The following is a 15,866-nucleotide window of genomic DNA, read 5'->3' as shown; positions in this document are numbered from 1 at the left end:
CCATCTTGGAATGTGAAAGGGGCTGGAGACTACTGTGGTGATAGTCCTGCTGTGCTATTACAGAGGCTGGAGCCTGAGTTTTCAGGGAAATATAAGAGGCAAGAGAGAGGGTGGAGGCAGTGTCGTGGAGGCAGTGTGGTGGAAAGATGTGGGGTGTAGTTGACAGCAATTAAAGAGGCAGACAAAGAGCAGATTTATGGGAAAGATGATGAAGTTAATTTTGTTGTTTAATATTCTGACAGATTGGTATGTATCTGTTTACCTCTTAGTGTATGCATTTATAAATAAAAGCATAGACCTAGGGAGAGAAACTAGAGACCTAGGGAGTTGACACTATTGGGGTGGATGATCCCCTCTGTCAGAAGTGGTGGGAATGAGGGGTACAAAGTGTAGAGGCCTGTGCAGGATCGTTGGAGAGTTTTCCATTGCAGTGATAAGGAAGGAGGAAGACTGAGGTGGAGCAGGGCCGGGGAATTGGGTGAGATAGAAGAAGAGAGAGAGCATTCAACCTGGTGATGCTCATCAGTTATACTCATTGGTCAGAGAGGGTGATGATGACAGAAAAGGCAACTGGGTTTGGTGACTTGATGACTTTGAGAGGAGTAGTGGCCCTTGAGAGGGGTATTTCTGTGCAAAGTAGAGGTGGGTACCAGATTGCTAGAGCCGGGGTTAGAGGTGAATGGATGCTGAGGGAGCAAGCGGAGATATGCTGTTTTCTGAGCAGTGGGAATGAAGGACATGGGAAAGGATGAGAGCACTATAGCAGAGTAAAAGAAAAAAGTTGTGTGTGCAGGGGATGGGTGAGGGCAGAGAGTTAAGTATGATAAAAGTAAAGGGGAAGAAGTCCCTGTGGAATAGTTAAACAAGCTGCAACAAATGATTTTTTGAAATGATGTAATTTGAGGATGTAAGAAGTAGGCATGATTGATAAAGTGGGCCCTGAGGGGGTCAGAAGGAGCTATTACTAGGGGCCCAGGAGGAAGATTAGCTGAGGAATGGTTATGTGAATCTATAGCCTCTGAGATGGAGGGCAGGGACTGTAAGAACCCCTTGTGCTTTGGTGCTGGTCTGCTTGGCATTGTAGGGCCAACCCATCCATGGGGCAGAGGAGAGAGGAGGAATGGTATTAGGGGCTTAAATGGAAAAGCTTTGGAGTAATTGTCATAGGGGAAGTACGATAGGGACACCACAATGAAATGGTGGATGCTGAGTAGCGTTGAAGCCCCCATAAGTTAGGTGGAATATATTGTTGTGGACCCTGACCTGGTTTTGTGTTAGCAAGAACATTGTTGAAAATGATGGACCAGGCTGGGAAGGAAAACAGGCAAGGCTCAAAGAGGACTAGTAGGAAAAGAGAGATTCAGCTGTGGATGGGAGACCAAGCTGGTTTAATATAAATGGGGAATTTAGAGAGAACTGGATGAGAATGGCATGGGGACTTTCTGAGGTTTTGGCACAAGAGTAATTCTGACTGAGGACAGAGGCAGAGGAGGGAAGGTTTGAGTGGCTGAAGTGGTATGCAGAGATAAGTAGAGATGAAGGTCATTAAAATGTGGAGTTCGAAGAAGTGTGAGACCAGATGTTGTTGGAAAGCTATCAGAGGTTGATGACCGATTCTAAGGGAGAGAGGAGGACTGTGAGAAAGAGGGAAACCGACCCAGAAAAGTTAGGGTTGAGTTGTTGGAATCAGCAGCAGACTGATAGATTTTCAGATATTGTAGTATCATGAAAACAGTGTATTCTTGGATGATAAGTGTGGCAGTTGTGTGCAGGGTTATCTTAAAAGGAAGAATGACTGAAGATAGTGAGAACATCATGAGACTTTCTAAGTAATTGTGATAGGCCCCAAAAAAGTTTTTGCAATGATTTCTTAGAAAACAGAAACATGGGTTTTTTTTTTTATCCTAAAGGTAAAAAAAAAGAAATTAGAAGTATTGCCTCATCTGAGAAACAACTGATTCTCTATGAATTACATTATTTTCCTATACTGTAATTGTGGCCTTAATCACTTTAAATTCTTTTATAAAGCTGATTTTCTTGCATAGCATTCATTATTTTGCAGTTAAGCTGTTTTTCTCTAAATATAAAATGATTTAGTGTTCATCTGTTTTTGTTTTGTAGAATATAGTCGGTATAACGCTCTGAATGTTCCACTCCACAATAGGAGACATCAGGTAAAGACCGTTTTTATTTTCGGCGATGTGCATGTCAGACTTTTCATAAACAAGATTTAGTTGTTTAGGTCTTTGCTTAGTGCACTAAACCATTATGTTTAACTCATGCTATACTTTCTCATGCATTTGTTTAAAATTGCACACTGTTTATTGAATTCTTAAGTATTACAAATTTTTGCTGTCTCTTGTCTGATAACATTAGAACTGAATTCCTTGTGCTTTGGTGCTGGTCTGCTTATGGGCTCCACCAGTTTTGTGAACCATACCTTTCTTCTAGGTTGTTGAATCTTGGACTTGAACAGTTAAGTGGAAGAACTGTATTTGCCAAAACTGGTGGCTTTCTCATTTGCTTAGATGGGAATGTTAGAATTCAAGTGCAAGCAAATTAATTTAAATTAAGGAATAATTATGAAGTATACTAGAATTCAGATGTTTTCTACAAAAGGAAACTTTTGAGAATAACAGTTTGATAGTTGACTATAACTGTATACTTTTCATTTTAAAGTTGAAGATGCGGGACATTGCTGGGCAGGCCCTGTCTTTCATTCAAGATCTTGTGACGGCTCTTCTGAACTTTCACACTTATACAGAACAGAAGATTCAGATTTTTCCTATTGATTCTGCCATTGACACTATATCTCCATTGAATCAGAAGGTAAATTTAACTCAGGATACCTTTTGTTTGCCATGAAGAAGTAGGAAGACATGTTACTCATTTTCAGACCGCTTTTGTGCACCAGCCAAGTACTGGGTAGGGCATGGAAAGAAACTCTAATCATAGTCTTCATACTTACTCAACCTCCATGTTTTAATGACCTTCATCATTCATATTTTCTTTTACCTTGTATAATAAAACACTTTCTACTCAATACTTGTTCTTCACTGGAATTTTATTTTAGGTTGTTGTCATATTATGCTCATATGATGAGAATCAAATATGTTAACCTTGACATATCTGTTACTACTTCATCACTTTGAATAATTCATAGATTTCTTGGTTTTTACCTTTGGTGCTTTGGCCTCTGAAAAAGGCCCTGTGTCTATTATTGAATGAGATTCAAAAACCATATGTTAAAAGGGGACTAGGGTGTTTAGATTTGCTCATAAAATCATAAAGTAGATATTTAAACCTATAAGCTTGGAGTTCAACTTATTTTACAGCTGTAAAGACTGAAGCCCAGGGGAGTGAAGTGAGTTTTCCAAGGCCGTATATATCTGTGTAGTTTGCAGTGGAGCCAGTTGAATCACATTTCTGCAAAGCGAGACTGCACATTTCCATACTGAGAAACTGAAATTTGAGCCATTCTGCAATACTTAGGTAGTTGAGATACTTTGTAAGTGAAAACTAACTTTTTGCTTCTAAATTGTCTAAATGCCTGTAGGATCTTTTTCTGAATCTAGTCTTCATAGTGAATTAGTCCTTTGTAAATACTAAGGTGTATATATGTATGTATATATATATATATATATATATGTAAGTAGTAAGGTATAAAAGTCTTATTACCCCCATTTTGATGATAATTACATTCCTGGAATTTGTCAACCCAAAATATTGTACACAGTAAAAATAAGAAGCTGTCTTCAATTGACTTGTTTTTTAAAAATGAGGTACATAACACAAAAATCTGTCATACAGTTTTGATTTTTAAATCTTTCTCTCTCTCTCTTTTTTTTAAAACTGAGACCCCCTATGGCAGGTGTTTAGGGAAGGAGGCCTGTTGATACTGGGTTATAAAGTATCATCCCCTCCCCATTTCCTCCTATGCTTGGTTGTTAATTATGTTACCCCTCTCCTAGTTCCTCTAGAATGGGATAGGGACTTGGATACAGTATCTGGGCTTGTTAGAGGGGAGCATCTCTGTGTAAAAGTCAAATTTCCCCAAAAAATGTTTCCAAAAGAATTTAGGTTCACAAATCAGTGAGTCCCTTTACAAACGTGTTGATACTCATTATTTTCCAGTGATTTAACTCACAGTTCTTTCCCTTGTATTTAGTTCTCACAATATCTTCATGAAAATGCGTCCTATGTCCGCCCTCTTGAGGAAGGAATGCTTCATTTATTTGAAAGTATTACTGAGGATACTGTGACTGTCCTGGTAATTTTCTTGTTTTACTTCTGGAAATGGGAGCTTCTCTATGTCAGATAACACTATTAACCCTGAAATTGTTTTTCTTTTTCAGGAGACAACTGTGAAATTGAAAACTTTTTCAGAGCATTTAACCTCTTACATATGTTTTCTTAGGAAGATTCTTCCTTATCAGTTAAAAAGGTACTTACCCCTTGAGGCTAAGGAGCTTGGGAAATTGTGGGGTGTCACCTGACTTGTGCTGGAGTTAATAAAATGTGATCTGCCTGACCTTTCTGCACCCTAACCAATTTGAACTTTTCTGAAAAAGGAAAATCGTGGCTTGAGCAGCATGGACTTACATTTAAGGAAACTGCATTGTTCATAAGCTAGGGGTTTTTAGTAGTTCTAGCCTGTGATTACTACTGAAGTCACATAATGCTGTGAACCAGTATTTTCAACGATTGTGAATGACACATTTATTGAAAGAAATATTTCAGGTTTACTTTATCGTTCAAGGTGCTATAAACATCTTGACTAGGGTTTTAATGGTTAACTTCTACATTTGAATCTATAATCCTTAGGTTTCTTTGAAATGGTATCTTATTACTGGTGACTTATTTAAGTTATAAAATAAAATTTTGGTGTATCTACTTCAGCCCTCATATATGTCATTTAATAGACTTAAATACTCTATCTTAAATATTTCTAGAAAAGCAAGAGAAAACAATCTGTGTAACTGGAAATTTAATATTACTGCTTGCATGTTTTGATACTTTTGGTCTAAAACTACTAAGACTCCTAATTCATCTAAATCTTTTCATCCCAAGATTTAGCCTTTAAATAATAAATGAAAGAATAATATTAACTGGAACATGAGAGAAATGTGAACACATATGTATTATAGTATATTGCAGAATGAGTTTAGAAAATATGCCTCATTACTTACAGATTGAAAATATACAAATAACTGTAGTTCATAAGTCCATGTAAAACTAAAGTAGTAGGATATAGCTTTTCAAAATATAAAGAATTTCATTACTCAAAAAAAAATTAATATGTATTAAAAGCCATTTTATTTCCTAATTCTAACCTCACAGGGTATTTCAATAACCAAATTCTATGATTTGTGCATATGACAGAATTTTAGGAATCAGGGAATTCTGACTTTAATAATTATGAGTCATAGTTTCATTCAGGTCCTTACATGTTGTGACTCAGTATAATTAAGCCTTTTTTGCAAATTGATTCTAGAAGCTTAAATATACTTTATTGATTTGGCTTCTGTTTAAGAAGAGTCTATTTAAGAACCATTGCAGAAGCGTTATTTACTGCTTGCAACAGTTATGCATTTTTATTTTATCTTACTTTAGTTTCACTATTACATTTTTCAAAACACTGGAGAAGTCCTTTCTTGATATAAGATTCCTGTTCTTGGAATGTTCTGTCCCATATGCTTCCAGCCCTGCCTTATCAAATAGTCATGATTTTAGGCAATTTTTTGGTCATTGGTTTAAGTACCACTTCAATTGACAAGGTGACTTGTTCTTTATATTAAATGGGGCTTAGTATTTATAGCTGTCTGCTATAAATAAAGTAGAAGAGGAGAAGTGGCAAAGTCAAGGGAATAGATATGATTATCATTACTGTAATAGTAACTTTTCTAGCATGTAGAAAGCATTTTATCTGCATATTTTTAATAAACACTGTTGAGTCCATGTGTTTTTTTCTAACCATATAATTTTCCCAAGTAACCATTTAAAATAGAAAACAAAATGTATTTTATGAATATTAAGTTTATGTTTAGATTTGAGTCTATAGATTGTTTTTTTCTAATTTGGTTTTTGTAACTATGTGTTCTAAAAAGTTTTCTTTTTTGTCTTTGATAAAAAGGTTTTGTCTGCTAGCTCCTGTTGGATTAATTCTCTTTAGGGATTCAGTCTAGGAAATAGTTTTCTCTTGAGAATACATTTAAGGGAAACAATTTTGTGCTGCTCTCAGGATGGAAAGATAATAGGCACTTGCCTTTATCTTTTTTCCATTTAGTCCTCTGTTATTTCACTGACATTTATAGCAAGTAGGTGTATGTATCTTGGTACAAAAAATGGAATCTTACAAATGAGATCAGGTTTTTTTTTTTTTTTTGCAAGCTTTCCTTGGATATAGTTGTTTGAAAATCTATAGCTAATAGCTAATTAATAGCTATAGCTAGTAGCTAATCTTATAGCTAATTGAAAATCATTCAGAATGCTCACTTTTGAAAAATCTCCCCATTCCTAGTTTAGAAGAAGAATGTGAATCTTCTCTTTGCACATCTGCGTTAAGAGCCAGGAATCTAGAACTGTCTCAGGACATGAAAAAGATGACAGCTGTGTTTGAGAAGCTGCAGACTTACGTTGGTCTTCTTGCCTTGCCAAGTAAGTGTGTTTGTTGATCATGGCTCAGCTTGAGAACTTGGACTGCAGAGGGTGGAAAAGAGAGATGGTTTAGCTTGTTTGAGTGTGAAGAACCTAGGATCTGGAGTCAGAAAAACTTCAAATCCTCCAGGCCTTATACATTTATGACCTTGGGCAAATCACCTTACTTCTCTGCACCTATTCTTGCATTTATAAAATGGAGGTAAAAATGGAGGTTAATTAAGTTAAATTAAGAATGTCCAATAGGAAGCATTGAGAATGTTCATTAACTGTTATTTCCCTTTCTCTCCTTTTTCTTTTTTAAATGGAGAGGGGAAAGCCTAAGAATTTATAGCAACTTTCTAACAAATAGTGTAGGGGAGGTTTAGTAGTAAAAGTACCATCTGTTTACATTTGGTCTAATTTGAAGAGTATTTTTAAGTAATTGAAGGGACCTCAGTTTAAATGATGTTTTTGAGAATGCCATGATTTTCTGGTACTGTGATTTGTTTCTTTTCTGTAACAGCTTTAATGTGATATAATTTATATACCGTATAATCTACCCATTTAAAGTATGCAATTCAATGGTTTTTAGCATATTCACAGGTATATGCAACCATCACCACAGTCAGTTTTAGAATGTTTTCATCACCTCAAGAAGAAACTGTATACTTCAGCTATCACCTGCTTATTCTCCCCTTCCACCCCTCTCCAGCACTAAGCAACTACCAGTTTGTTTTCTGTCTATAGATTTGGCCATTCTGAACATTCCATATAAAGGATCAAATAATGCATGGTCTTTTGTGATTGTTTTCTTTCATTTAGCATAATGTTTTCAAGATTGATCCAAGTTGTAGCATGTATCAATATTTCATTCCTTTTTATTGCAGAACATTCCATTGTATGGATATGCCACACTTTATTTATACATTTATGACCTTGGGCAAGTGTACATCAGTGGACACTTTGGGTTGTTTCTACCTTTTTGCTGTTATCAATAATGATGGTATAGACTTTTGTGAACAAATGTTTGAGTGGACATACCTTTTCAATTTCTCTTGGGTATATACCTAGGAGTGGAATTGCTGTGTCATGTGGCAACTATTTAACTGTTGGAGGGACTGCCAGACTGTTTTCCAAGGTAGCTGTTACCATTTTACATTCCCACTGACAATTTGTGAGGGTTCTGATTTCTCCACATCCTCACTAACACCCATTATTATCTGCCTTTTTTATTTTACCTGTCTTAGTGTTATTATCCGACTTTTTGAAGTGGTATCTTATTGTAGTTTTGATTTACATTTCCCTGATGTCTAATGGTGTCAGGCAGCTTTTCATGTCCTTATTGGCCATTTGCATACCTTCTTTGGAGATAGTTCTATTTGGATCCTTTCTCAATTTTTCAATTGGATTATTTGTCTTTTTATTATTGAGTTGTAAGTATTTATATTTTTTAGATACAATCCCTTATCAGATAAATGATTCACAATATTTTCTCCCATTTGTGGGTAATTTTTTCATTTTATTAATATTGTCCTTTTAAGCATGAAAGTTTTTAATTTTAATGAAGTCCAATTTTTCTTTTGTTGCTTGTGCTGTTGGTGTCATATCTAAGAATTCATTGTCAAATATGAGGTCATAAAGACTCCTATGTTTTCTTCTAAGGATCTTATAGTTTTAGTTCTTACATTTAGGTCTTTGATCCATTTTGTGTTAATTTTTATATATGGTGTGAGGTAAGGACCCAGCTTCATCTTTTGCATGTGTCTCTCCAGTTGGCTCAGCACCATTCATTGAAAAGACTATTCTTTCCCTATTGAATGGTCTTGGCACCCTTCTTAAGATTCAAATGATTATAGATGCATGGATTTCTGGACTCTCAGGTTAATTCCATTGATCTATATTTCTGTCCTATTCTGTCTTGATGACTGTTGCTTTGTACTAAGTTTGAGGTCAGGAAGTGAGAGTCCTCCTACTTTGTTCTTTTTTAAGATTGCTTTGTCTCTTCTGGGTCCCCTGCAATTCCATGTGAATTTTATAATCAGCTGGTCAGTTCTGCAAAGGGGTTAGTTGTGCTTCTGATAAAAAGTGCATTGAATCTGTAGATAGTTTGGGGAGTTTGTGGGTTGGATTATGTACCCCAAAGATTTGTGAAATTCTACCCCCAGTACCTGTGTGTGTGACTTTATTTGGAGACAGTATCTCTGCAGAAGTAATTAAGAAGAGGTTATATTGGTTTAGGGAGATCCCTACAAGTCCAATGACTGGCATCCTTATAAGAAGAGATTTAGAGACACAGGAGAGACACAGAGAGAAGACCATGTGAAGACAGAGGCAGGATTGGAGTTACATTGTCATAAGCTAAGAAACATGAGGCCAACAGAAGCTGGAAGAGGCAGGGAAGGATTCTCCTCTAGAGTCTTTAATGGGAGTGTGGCCCTGTCAGTACTTTGACTTCAGACTTCTGACATCCAGAATTGAGAGTAATTTTCTGTTGTTTTAACCCACCCGACTTGTGGTACTTTGTTATGGCAGCCCTAGAAAACTAATGCATGGAGTATTGCAGTCTTAACAACGTTAAGTTTTCTGATCCATTAACATGGTGTATTTTTCCATCTATATAGATCTCTTAATTTCTTTAAACATTATTTTATAGTTTTCACAGTAAGTGTTATACTCTGATGTTACTTTTCAGAAGGTTCAGCGTTTGGCATATGCGCAGCAATCCTGGGATGACTGATTTTGGCAGGCTCTTTCACGGTTTTGTTTCCTAATTATACCGAGGTCAAATCTCCACCAATTTCTGACTGATGCTCTCTTGTTTTCAGCAGTGCCTTGGGGGTATAAATTGCTCTATAGATGATCCAGTTAAATTTGGGCTCCTTTATAGGTATAGTTATAGAACTAGCAAATACCTAGTGGGTTTATTTTTTGAGATTGGTTTGAGATTTGTTCTGACCCCAAAAGGACCTTAGCAGTTTCTTTCTTCGGTTCTCTCTGGCAATACACCAACCAGCCTATTGTTTAGATTATATCTTTAATGAATCTATTAATCTCCTGTTAGTTGCTTTCACCACAAGTTTCATTATTTTTGAGAGCACACTTAGGCTTGAACTTCTCTATACTTTGTTGTGAATTATATCAGTTCCTTTGGGAAGAGATCCAGACCTTTTTGTTTTTAGGCCTGCTTCTCCCTTGGGCTAAATCTCTCAGCCAGGTTCTGGTGTTGGGGATGGAGACAATGATGCACTTCCCTCAGAGTAACACCCCTGCACTATTAGCTGAGCTTTTTGTGGAGGAGATGGGACAGCAGCCCCAGGTCTCTTTGGCTTGCCTCTTTTGTTGTTGAACTCTTGACAATGAACTGGAACGAGGCTATTAAGAGCCCCAGTATTCTCACCAATATCGTGCCCAAGGTAGAGTTCCATCCCACCAACTGGTAAAAGAAGAGGATTTCTACTTACCAGTTATACTCACTCAGAACTTAGTTTCAACAACAGGTAGCAAGGGTCAAGAAGAGAAATGCAGCCCTCCAGCTGGCAGTTAGGGGAGAAGGAGACCTGTGTTCTTGGCTGCAATAGTCTGGAGTTGGATTTTTAGCTCACCAAGCTGGTGAGAGGAGGGCAGTGTTGGTTCAAATACCATAGACTCTGGCTGTTCTTACTGAGTTACCGATTTTCCTGAGTAAATGTTTCTTCATTTGCTGTATGAACTTATGACCTGTCTCAATGGAGGGTTTCAGCCCCAGGCAAGTTCACTCTGGATTCAGTGAGACAGAATAACAACAACAGAACATTGTAAATAGAAGGATTTATACCAAGCTTTATTCTCACAGTGGCAGGTTGAGTGCTAAAATCATGTCTGCCTGTGGCAAGTTTGCGGTTCATCTCCGTCTGCTTCAGGGAAAGCACACTGGTTAGAGTTCTTTATATAGTAAACACCAACAACAATGGCTCATTGTGAATGGGTGTGTAAGCAGTAGCCTACACAGTAGACAATTAAATCATCAAGTTGATTAGGGTCAGGCAAGGATTCTGGCCATAAGAACTTCCATTTTCCCTACAGTCCACCCCTCCAGGATTTTTGCCCCACAATCTATGTGCCCTCAATCCTTCCTGATGGTCCCTGTGTGAGAAAGCTGGAGCATTGTAACCAGATCTCACAACAGCAACAGAGGCTTCAACAATATACAGATAACAACAAAAATAACGATAATCCTCAAGCCTGAGGAGATTGATTACCACCAAGTGGTCATTCCAGTTGTATTCATACCAGTCCCAGTTCACAATTCGCATTTTTGTCCATGGGAGGCCTGTAGTGGAACTGATAGGGAGCTCCATGTACACCCAGCAAGTAGCAGTTTTTGCTAGGGTGTGTGCCCAATCTACAAAGACATTTGAAGAGGTTAACCTTAAGGGCAATAAGACATGTTTTAGTGACACCAACATAACGCAAATGCAAATCTTGTCCATCAGGTAGAATGCATGCAAGAGAGTGGTCCTGTGATGGAACTGTGGCAAGAAGGGGGTTCTGTCTAGTTACAGTATACCATACCTTTACCCCTCTCCCTGTGGCGGTTAGTGAGGAGTCTGTGTATAGTGCTACTCTAGGTGCATGCAGTGGTCATAAATATAAAACAAAACTCCCCAGTAAGATGCTTTGACCTTCCATACATTTAGGGTATACTATCATGATCTTTGGGTGCTACTCTGCCATTACTCCGGGAATACACTGGAGGCTAGCCTCCAGACTTTGCCTTCAAGGTGCCAGGAGGGCCACCATCTCTGGTTCATGTGTCAAAATGTCCAAAGCCATGTCCACTGAATGGAGTCTTCAGGTTTTATTGCAGTCGGTGCTGGTGGAAAAATACTATTCTGGTGGCCAAACCCCAGCTTTGATGATTTCTCCTTAGTTTGTACTTGCAAATGTAAAGGGGAGGCAGCAATGTGTGTTAGCTTATCTGTGGGGTTTAATGCCCCTTCCTGGGCGTTCTCATTCAAATACTGTAGCACTGTCCATAAGCAGACTGACCATCCCAGTAGACTATTGGTATCTGACTTCAGGCCAGAGTTTAACAAACCATTGTACCTCTCTATCATACCTGCCCCAGTAGGGTTATATGGTTCATGAAATGTCCACTTTATCCCTAACTGTTGCACCCATTCTTGTAGAGCATGTCGAGTAAAGTGGGTGCCTAGATCACTGTCAGTTACCTGCAGTCAGCCATAAGCTGCAGAGAGATGCTCTAGGCCTCTTTTGGTCATTTGCTGGTCTGTGCAGTGCATCAGTCCAGTAGCTGTGTCCACACCAGTCGTGACATATTGATACCCTTCTGACATGGCCAGAGGCCCAATACAGTCTATCTGCTGCTTGATGAGGGGTATCAGCTCCTTAACTATTATCCCAGGTTGCTGTGGGACTTAGTGTAAGTCCCTTTTAGAGCACACAGTGCACTCCTGCCAGGCTCTACTGACTTCTTCAAAGGTAAAGGCAGTTCCCACTGGTGGGCTACAGCCCACATTGTCTTTTGCCCCACATACAACAAATGATGATGTAACCATTGGGCCACATCAGCAGACTTTCCATCTGGCCAATTCATCTGCTTCATCATTTCCTGGGGATGCTAGTGGCAAATGGCTTGTCATATTATATACTATAACTGTTTAGTTTGACCAGAGGCCCATAAGTCTTGCCACAACTCTTGCCCTCAAAGGGGCCAGTGACCAACCAAGCAGTTGGCATGATACCATGTTAGTAGCCATAGAGTCAAGCCTTGATAGACCATTGAAGACAACTGTTGGGGAGGGCTCCTCGCTGATCCGAAGCCATACTGCCTGCAGCTCTGCCCATTGACTGCTCTTCCCCTCACCATCTTCCATCCATATTGTCTCAATCTTAGAATGGAAAGCTATGGCCCTCCATTCTGGGGTCTGGCAATGGCTGGAGCCATCTGTGTACCATGCATCTTCAGGTATAGGAGCTCTTCCCTGCTGATAAGGGCTCTCTGATACTAATGGTTCTAAAGCAAATTCTTCCTGCCTCTCACTAGTATATGTCACTGGCTCAAATAAGTGTTGGAGTTCTTCACTCAAAGGGCTAGTAGAGAGGGTACTATGCTGCTGTAGGTACATGCCCCATTCAGCCAGTGTAGGTTTCTGTGCCATGCCATTCTGTGTTTTTTGGGTCCAGTCTCATCCCACCCTGCGAAGGGATAGGTGGTTATTAGCATTATCAGGGCTGTTCTGGTGATGGGCTCTGTAGCCAGCAAGGTATAGTACCCAGCAGCCAATTGTTTCTCTGTTAAGATGTACTGTACTTCTGCTTCTTTCCAGAGTTGCAACCAGAATACAATAGGTTGGTGAGTTTGTTCAAACTGCCGCCAGAGACCCCAACCATAACTGTCTTTGGTTACATGAACATCTAGATCATAGATGGGTCTATCACACTCATGGCCTGCATGACCTTGACTGCCAGTTTTGCAGCAGTAAAAGCAGATGCACATGTCTCATCCTAGTTCCACCTAACACCCTTTTGTACCAAATGGTATAAAGGCTTCAGAATTTGTGCCAAGTGAGGGATGAACACTGTCCAGGAGCCTAAAAGACCCAAAAACTCCTGTAATAATGCCATAGTTGTAGGGGGTAGGAAAGGAAAGGCCTGGACTTTATCTGTGACTGCTTCTGGGATAACTTTAGTCTTATGTAAGCAGACAACCCTCAAGAACTTTACTAACAAACCAGATCCCTGAACCTTGGTGCTATTCAGAACCCATCCTTTCTCCTGTAGATGTTGCAGCAGTCTAGGAACTGCCTCTTCTATATCTCAAGAGAATAGATGTGAGCATAATACCATCAGTGTAATGATACAGCTGCACCATTGGCAGTTTCTCCCATTCTGCCAACTCCTGGGCTACAAGTCCATGGCAGATGGTGGGACTATGGATATACCACTGTGGAAGGACAGTGGAAGTCCATTGCCAGCCTTCCCATTTGAAGGCAAACTGTTCCTCACTTTCCTGTGCTATGCTAATAGAAAAGAAGGCATTAGCAAGATGTACAACATAATGATAAGTCCCTAGTTCATGACTGAGGGTGTCCATAAGGCCTGCAATAGAGGGACAGCAGCATGCCGTGGGGTATGACTTTATTCAGTTCTCTGTAGTCAACAGTCATATGGTAGAAGCTGTTCAGCTTTTTTACTGGCTCACTGGGGATTGAAAGGACTATGGGTGGGCTGATTAATTCCCATCTTCTCCAGTTCCTGGATGGTTTCTCCAGATTCTTTAGGCTCTCCAGGATATTTGTATTGCTTGGTATTAGTCACTCACTGAGGCACAGGCAAAGCTATGGATGAGTGCTTAGTATGTCTCCTCAGAACTGCCTTCACTGTACATATCCTCAGTCTGTACTCACCTGCAGTGGTCTGCAACCATATGCCCCTCAAGATATCTATCCCCAAAATATATTAGGGGATTGGAGAGATATACACAGTATACTCCTTTGGGGGTAGATACCCTATTCCCAGCTGGATTCGGGCTTGTTTCACCCTGCTAGCCTTAGCCCCATAGGCATCTATAACAATGGCCTCCCAGGAAACCACTTAGAGTTGCCGTAAGTCATTGAGCATTCAGCTCCTGTGTATACCAGAGCCAGGACACGTATATTCACTGGGGACCAGTGGATTGATATTTCAGCATGTGGCCTCTGGTCCCCACCCAGTCCCTCAAGGCAGGTGCCTCAACCCTCCCCTCAGTCAACCATATAACCTATTGGTCTTCCTGTGTGGGTCCAGGCAGTATCAGGTCACTCTCCAGAAGGAAGTCTTGCAGGTGCACAGGCCACACTTGTGGCTCTGTCTCTGTCCTCTGCTTCTTGGTCCTTAGTGGCTGAAACTGCTGTTCTGACTTCAGTAAGATACTGTTTGACTTCCCATCCAATTTCTATCAGCTCCTGCCCCTATTTAATCAACCCACATCTGGGTCCTCTTGACCTCCATGGGACTCTTTAAACCCTTCCTCTCAGTAGCAGACTGCACTCCCTTCTGTGCCCACATTGCTTCAGCCTCCCCAAAATCTGCACTGTACCAGTAACTACATTTATGGGCTACCCTAAGTGAGGGGCAAGATTTGCCACTAAGGCCCCAAAGAGGGATGAGGGAGCCATTTACAGCACTGTATCCCTCATCCCTGCCATAAACAGCTCCTCATCTGGGCCATAATTTACTGAGTTATAAATGGTATTTTTCATGCCTAACTCCTATAATACCTGTTGGAGCTCAGTATATGTCTGCTCTCTCGTGGGGGAAGATGGTAAGTCATCCTGATTGGGCCATACAGTGTGAAGTGTGGCCATTACCTACTCTAGAAGTAAATGATTTCCTGGTGTCTGGTGTGCATTCTGCACTTGCTTCTGCAAGATATGATGAGTTGTCTGGGAAGCCAGCTTTCCCATCTTTGATCCAGACAAAATAATCCCATCCACCCCTACATCCCAAAGGCGCAGGAGGCAGGCTGATAATGGACTCTGAGAGTTTCTGTCAAAATAGGGAACCCAAATCCACAAGCTCCACCTGTGTGTAGGGGTGGAGCATAGAATAGAGTGCTCTGTGTTCTGGGGAGGGAGTTTCACCTTTCTGGGAGGAACCTGCAGTTGCTACGTCTTTATTTTCTTGACTACAACTGGGCAGAATTTGAATAGAGGAGGGGGTGCTGCCTCCAGCACCACCTCTACCTCCTTGTTCTTTGCTGGCTCCTCCATTTCTGGGGCTGACAGCAGTGTCTTGTTTTCCTGAGCTCCTCCTCTGCTATATCCTTTACCTTTTCCACAGTGCCTCACAGCAACACTAACTCAATATCAGCATCTCTCTTACCTTCTCCTCAAAACCTCACAGCTGGCATTTTTGTGCTGCCTGTTCATGTGCTTCTCACAGAAGTATGTCCTCCTCCTTCATGGTCTTTGCCCCTCTTCCAAACACCTTGCAGTGCCACTGTGTCATTCTTCTCAGAATCTTTTACCTCCTCACAACACCTCTCAGCTTGTGTTCTTGCACTGCCTCTTGTGCTTCAAGCAGGGGTGCATTCTTCTCCTTTATGGCCTTTACCTCTTTCACGGTGCCTTGCAGCAACTCCATCTCATTCTTCAACAAATCTTTTACTTCCTCCACAGCACCTCGCATTCTGCATTCTTGTACTGTTTCTTCTTGTGTTACTATTACATCTTTTACCATCCCCA

General features: G+C 40.1%; 1 protein-coding gene across 4 annotated transcripts in view; it reads left to right on the top strand.

Annotated features, from left to right (window-relative positions):
* The window catches only part of PPP1R21 (protein phosphatase 1 regulatory subunit 21), a 69,925-nt gene that overhangs the window by 22,691 nt on the left and 31,368 nt on the right, over positions 1-15,866 (top strand). For all 4 annotated transcript variants that reach the window (XR_005032804.2, XM_036926043.2, XM_036926042.2 and 1 more), the window contains 5 exons: positions 2,122-2,174; positions 2,680-2,829; positions 4,169-4,270; positions 4,356-4,444; positions 6,521-6,657. Coding sequence is in view for 3 of the 4 variants with exons in the window: in XM_036926043.2 (XP_036781938.2) it covers positions 2,122-2,174; positions 2,680-2,829; positions 4,169-4,270; positions 4,356-4,444; positions 6,521-6,657 (531 nt within the window). In the remaining variant the exon portion in view is untranslated. The remainder of the gene's footprint in view (positions 1-2,121; positions 2,175-2,679; positions 2,830-4,168; positions 4,271-4,355; positions 4,445-6,520; positions 6,658-15,866) is intronic.

The sequence above is a fragment of the Manis pentadactyla genome, chromosome 2 (assembly GCF_030020395.1).
Source record: "Manis pentadactyla isolate mManPen7 chromosome 2, mManPen7.hap1, whole genome shotgun sequence".
In the NCBI taxonomy this organism is placed as follows: Eukaryota; Metazoa; Chordata; class Mammalia; order Pholidota; family Manidae; genus Manis; species Manis pentadactyla.
Note: the sequence above shows the minus strand (reverse complement) of the source record. Positions and strands in the feature narration are given on the sequence as shown.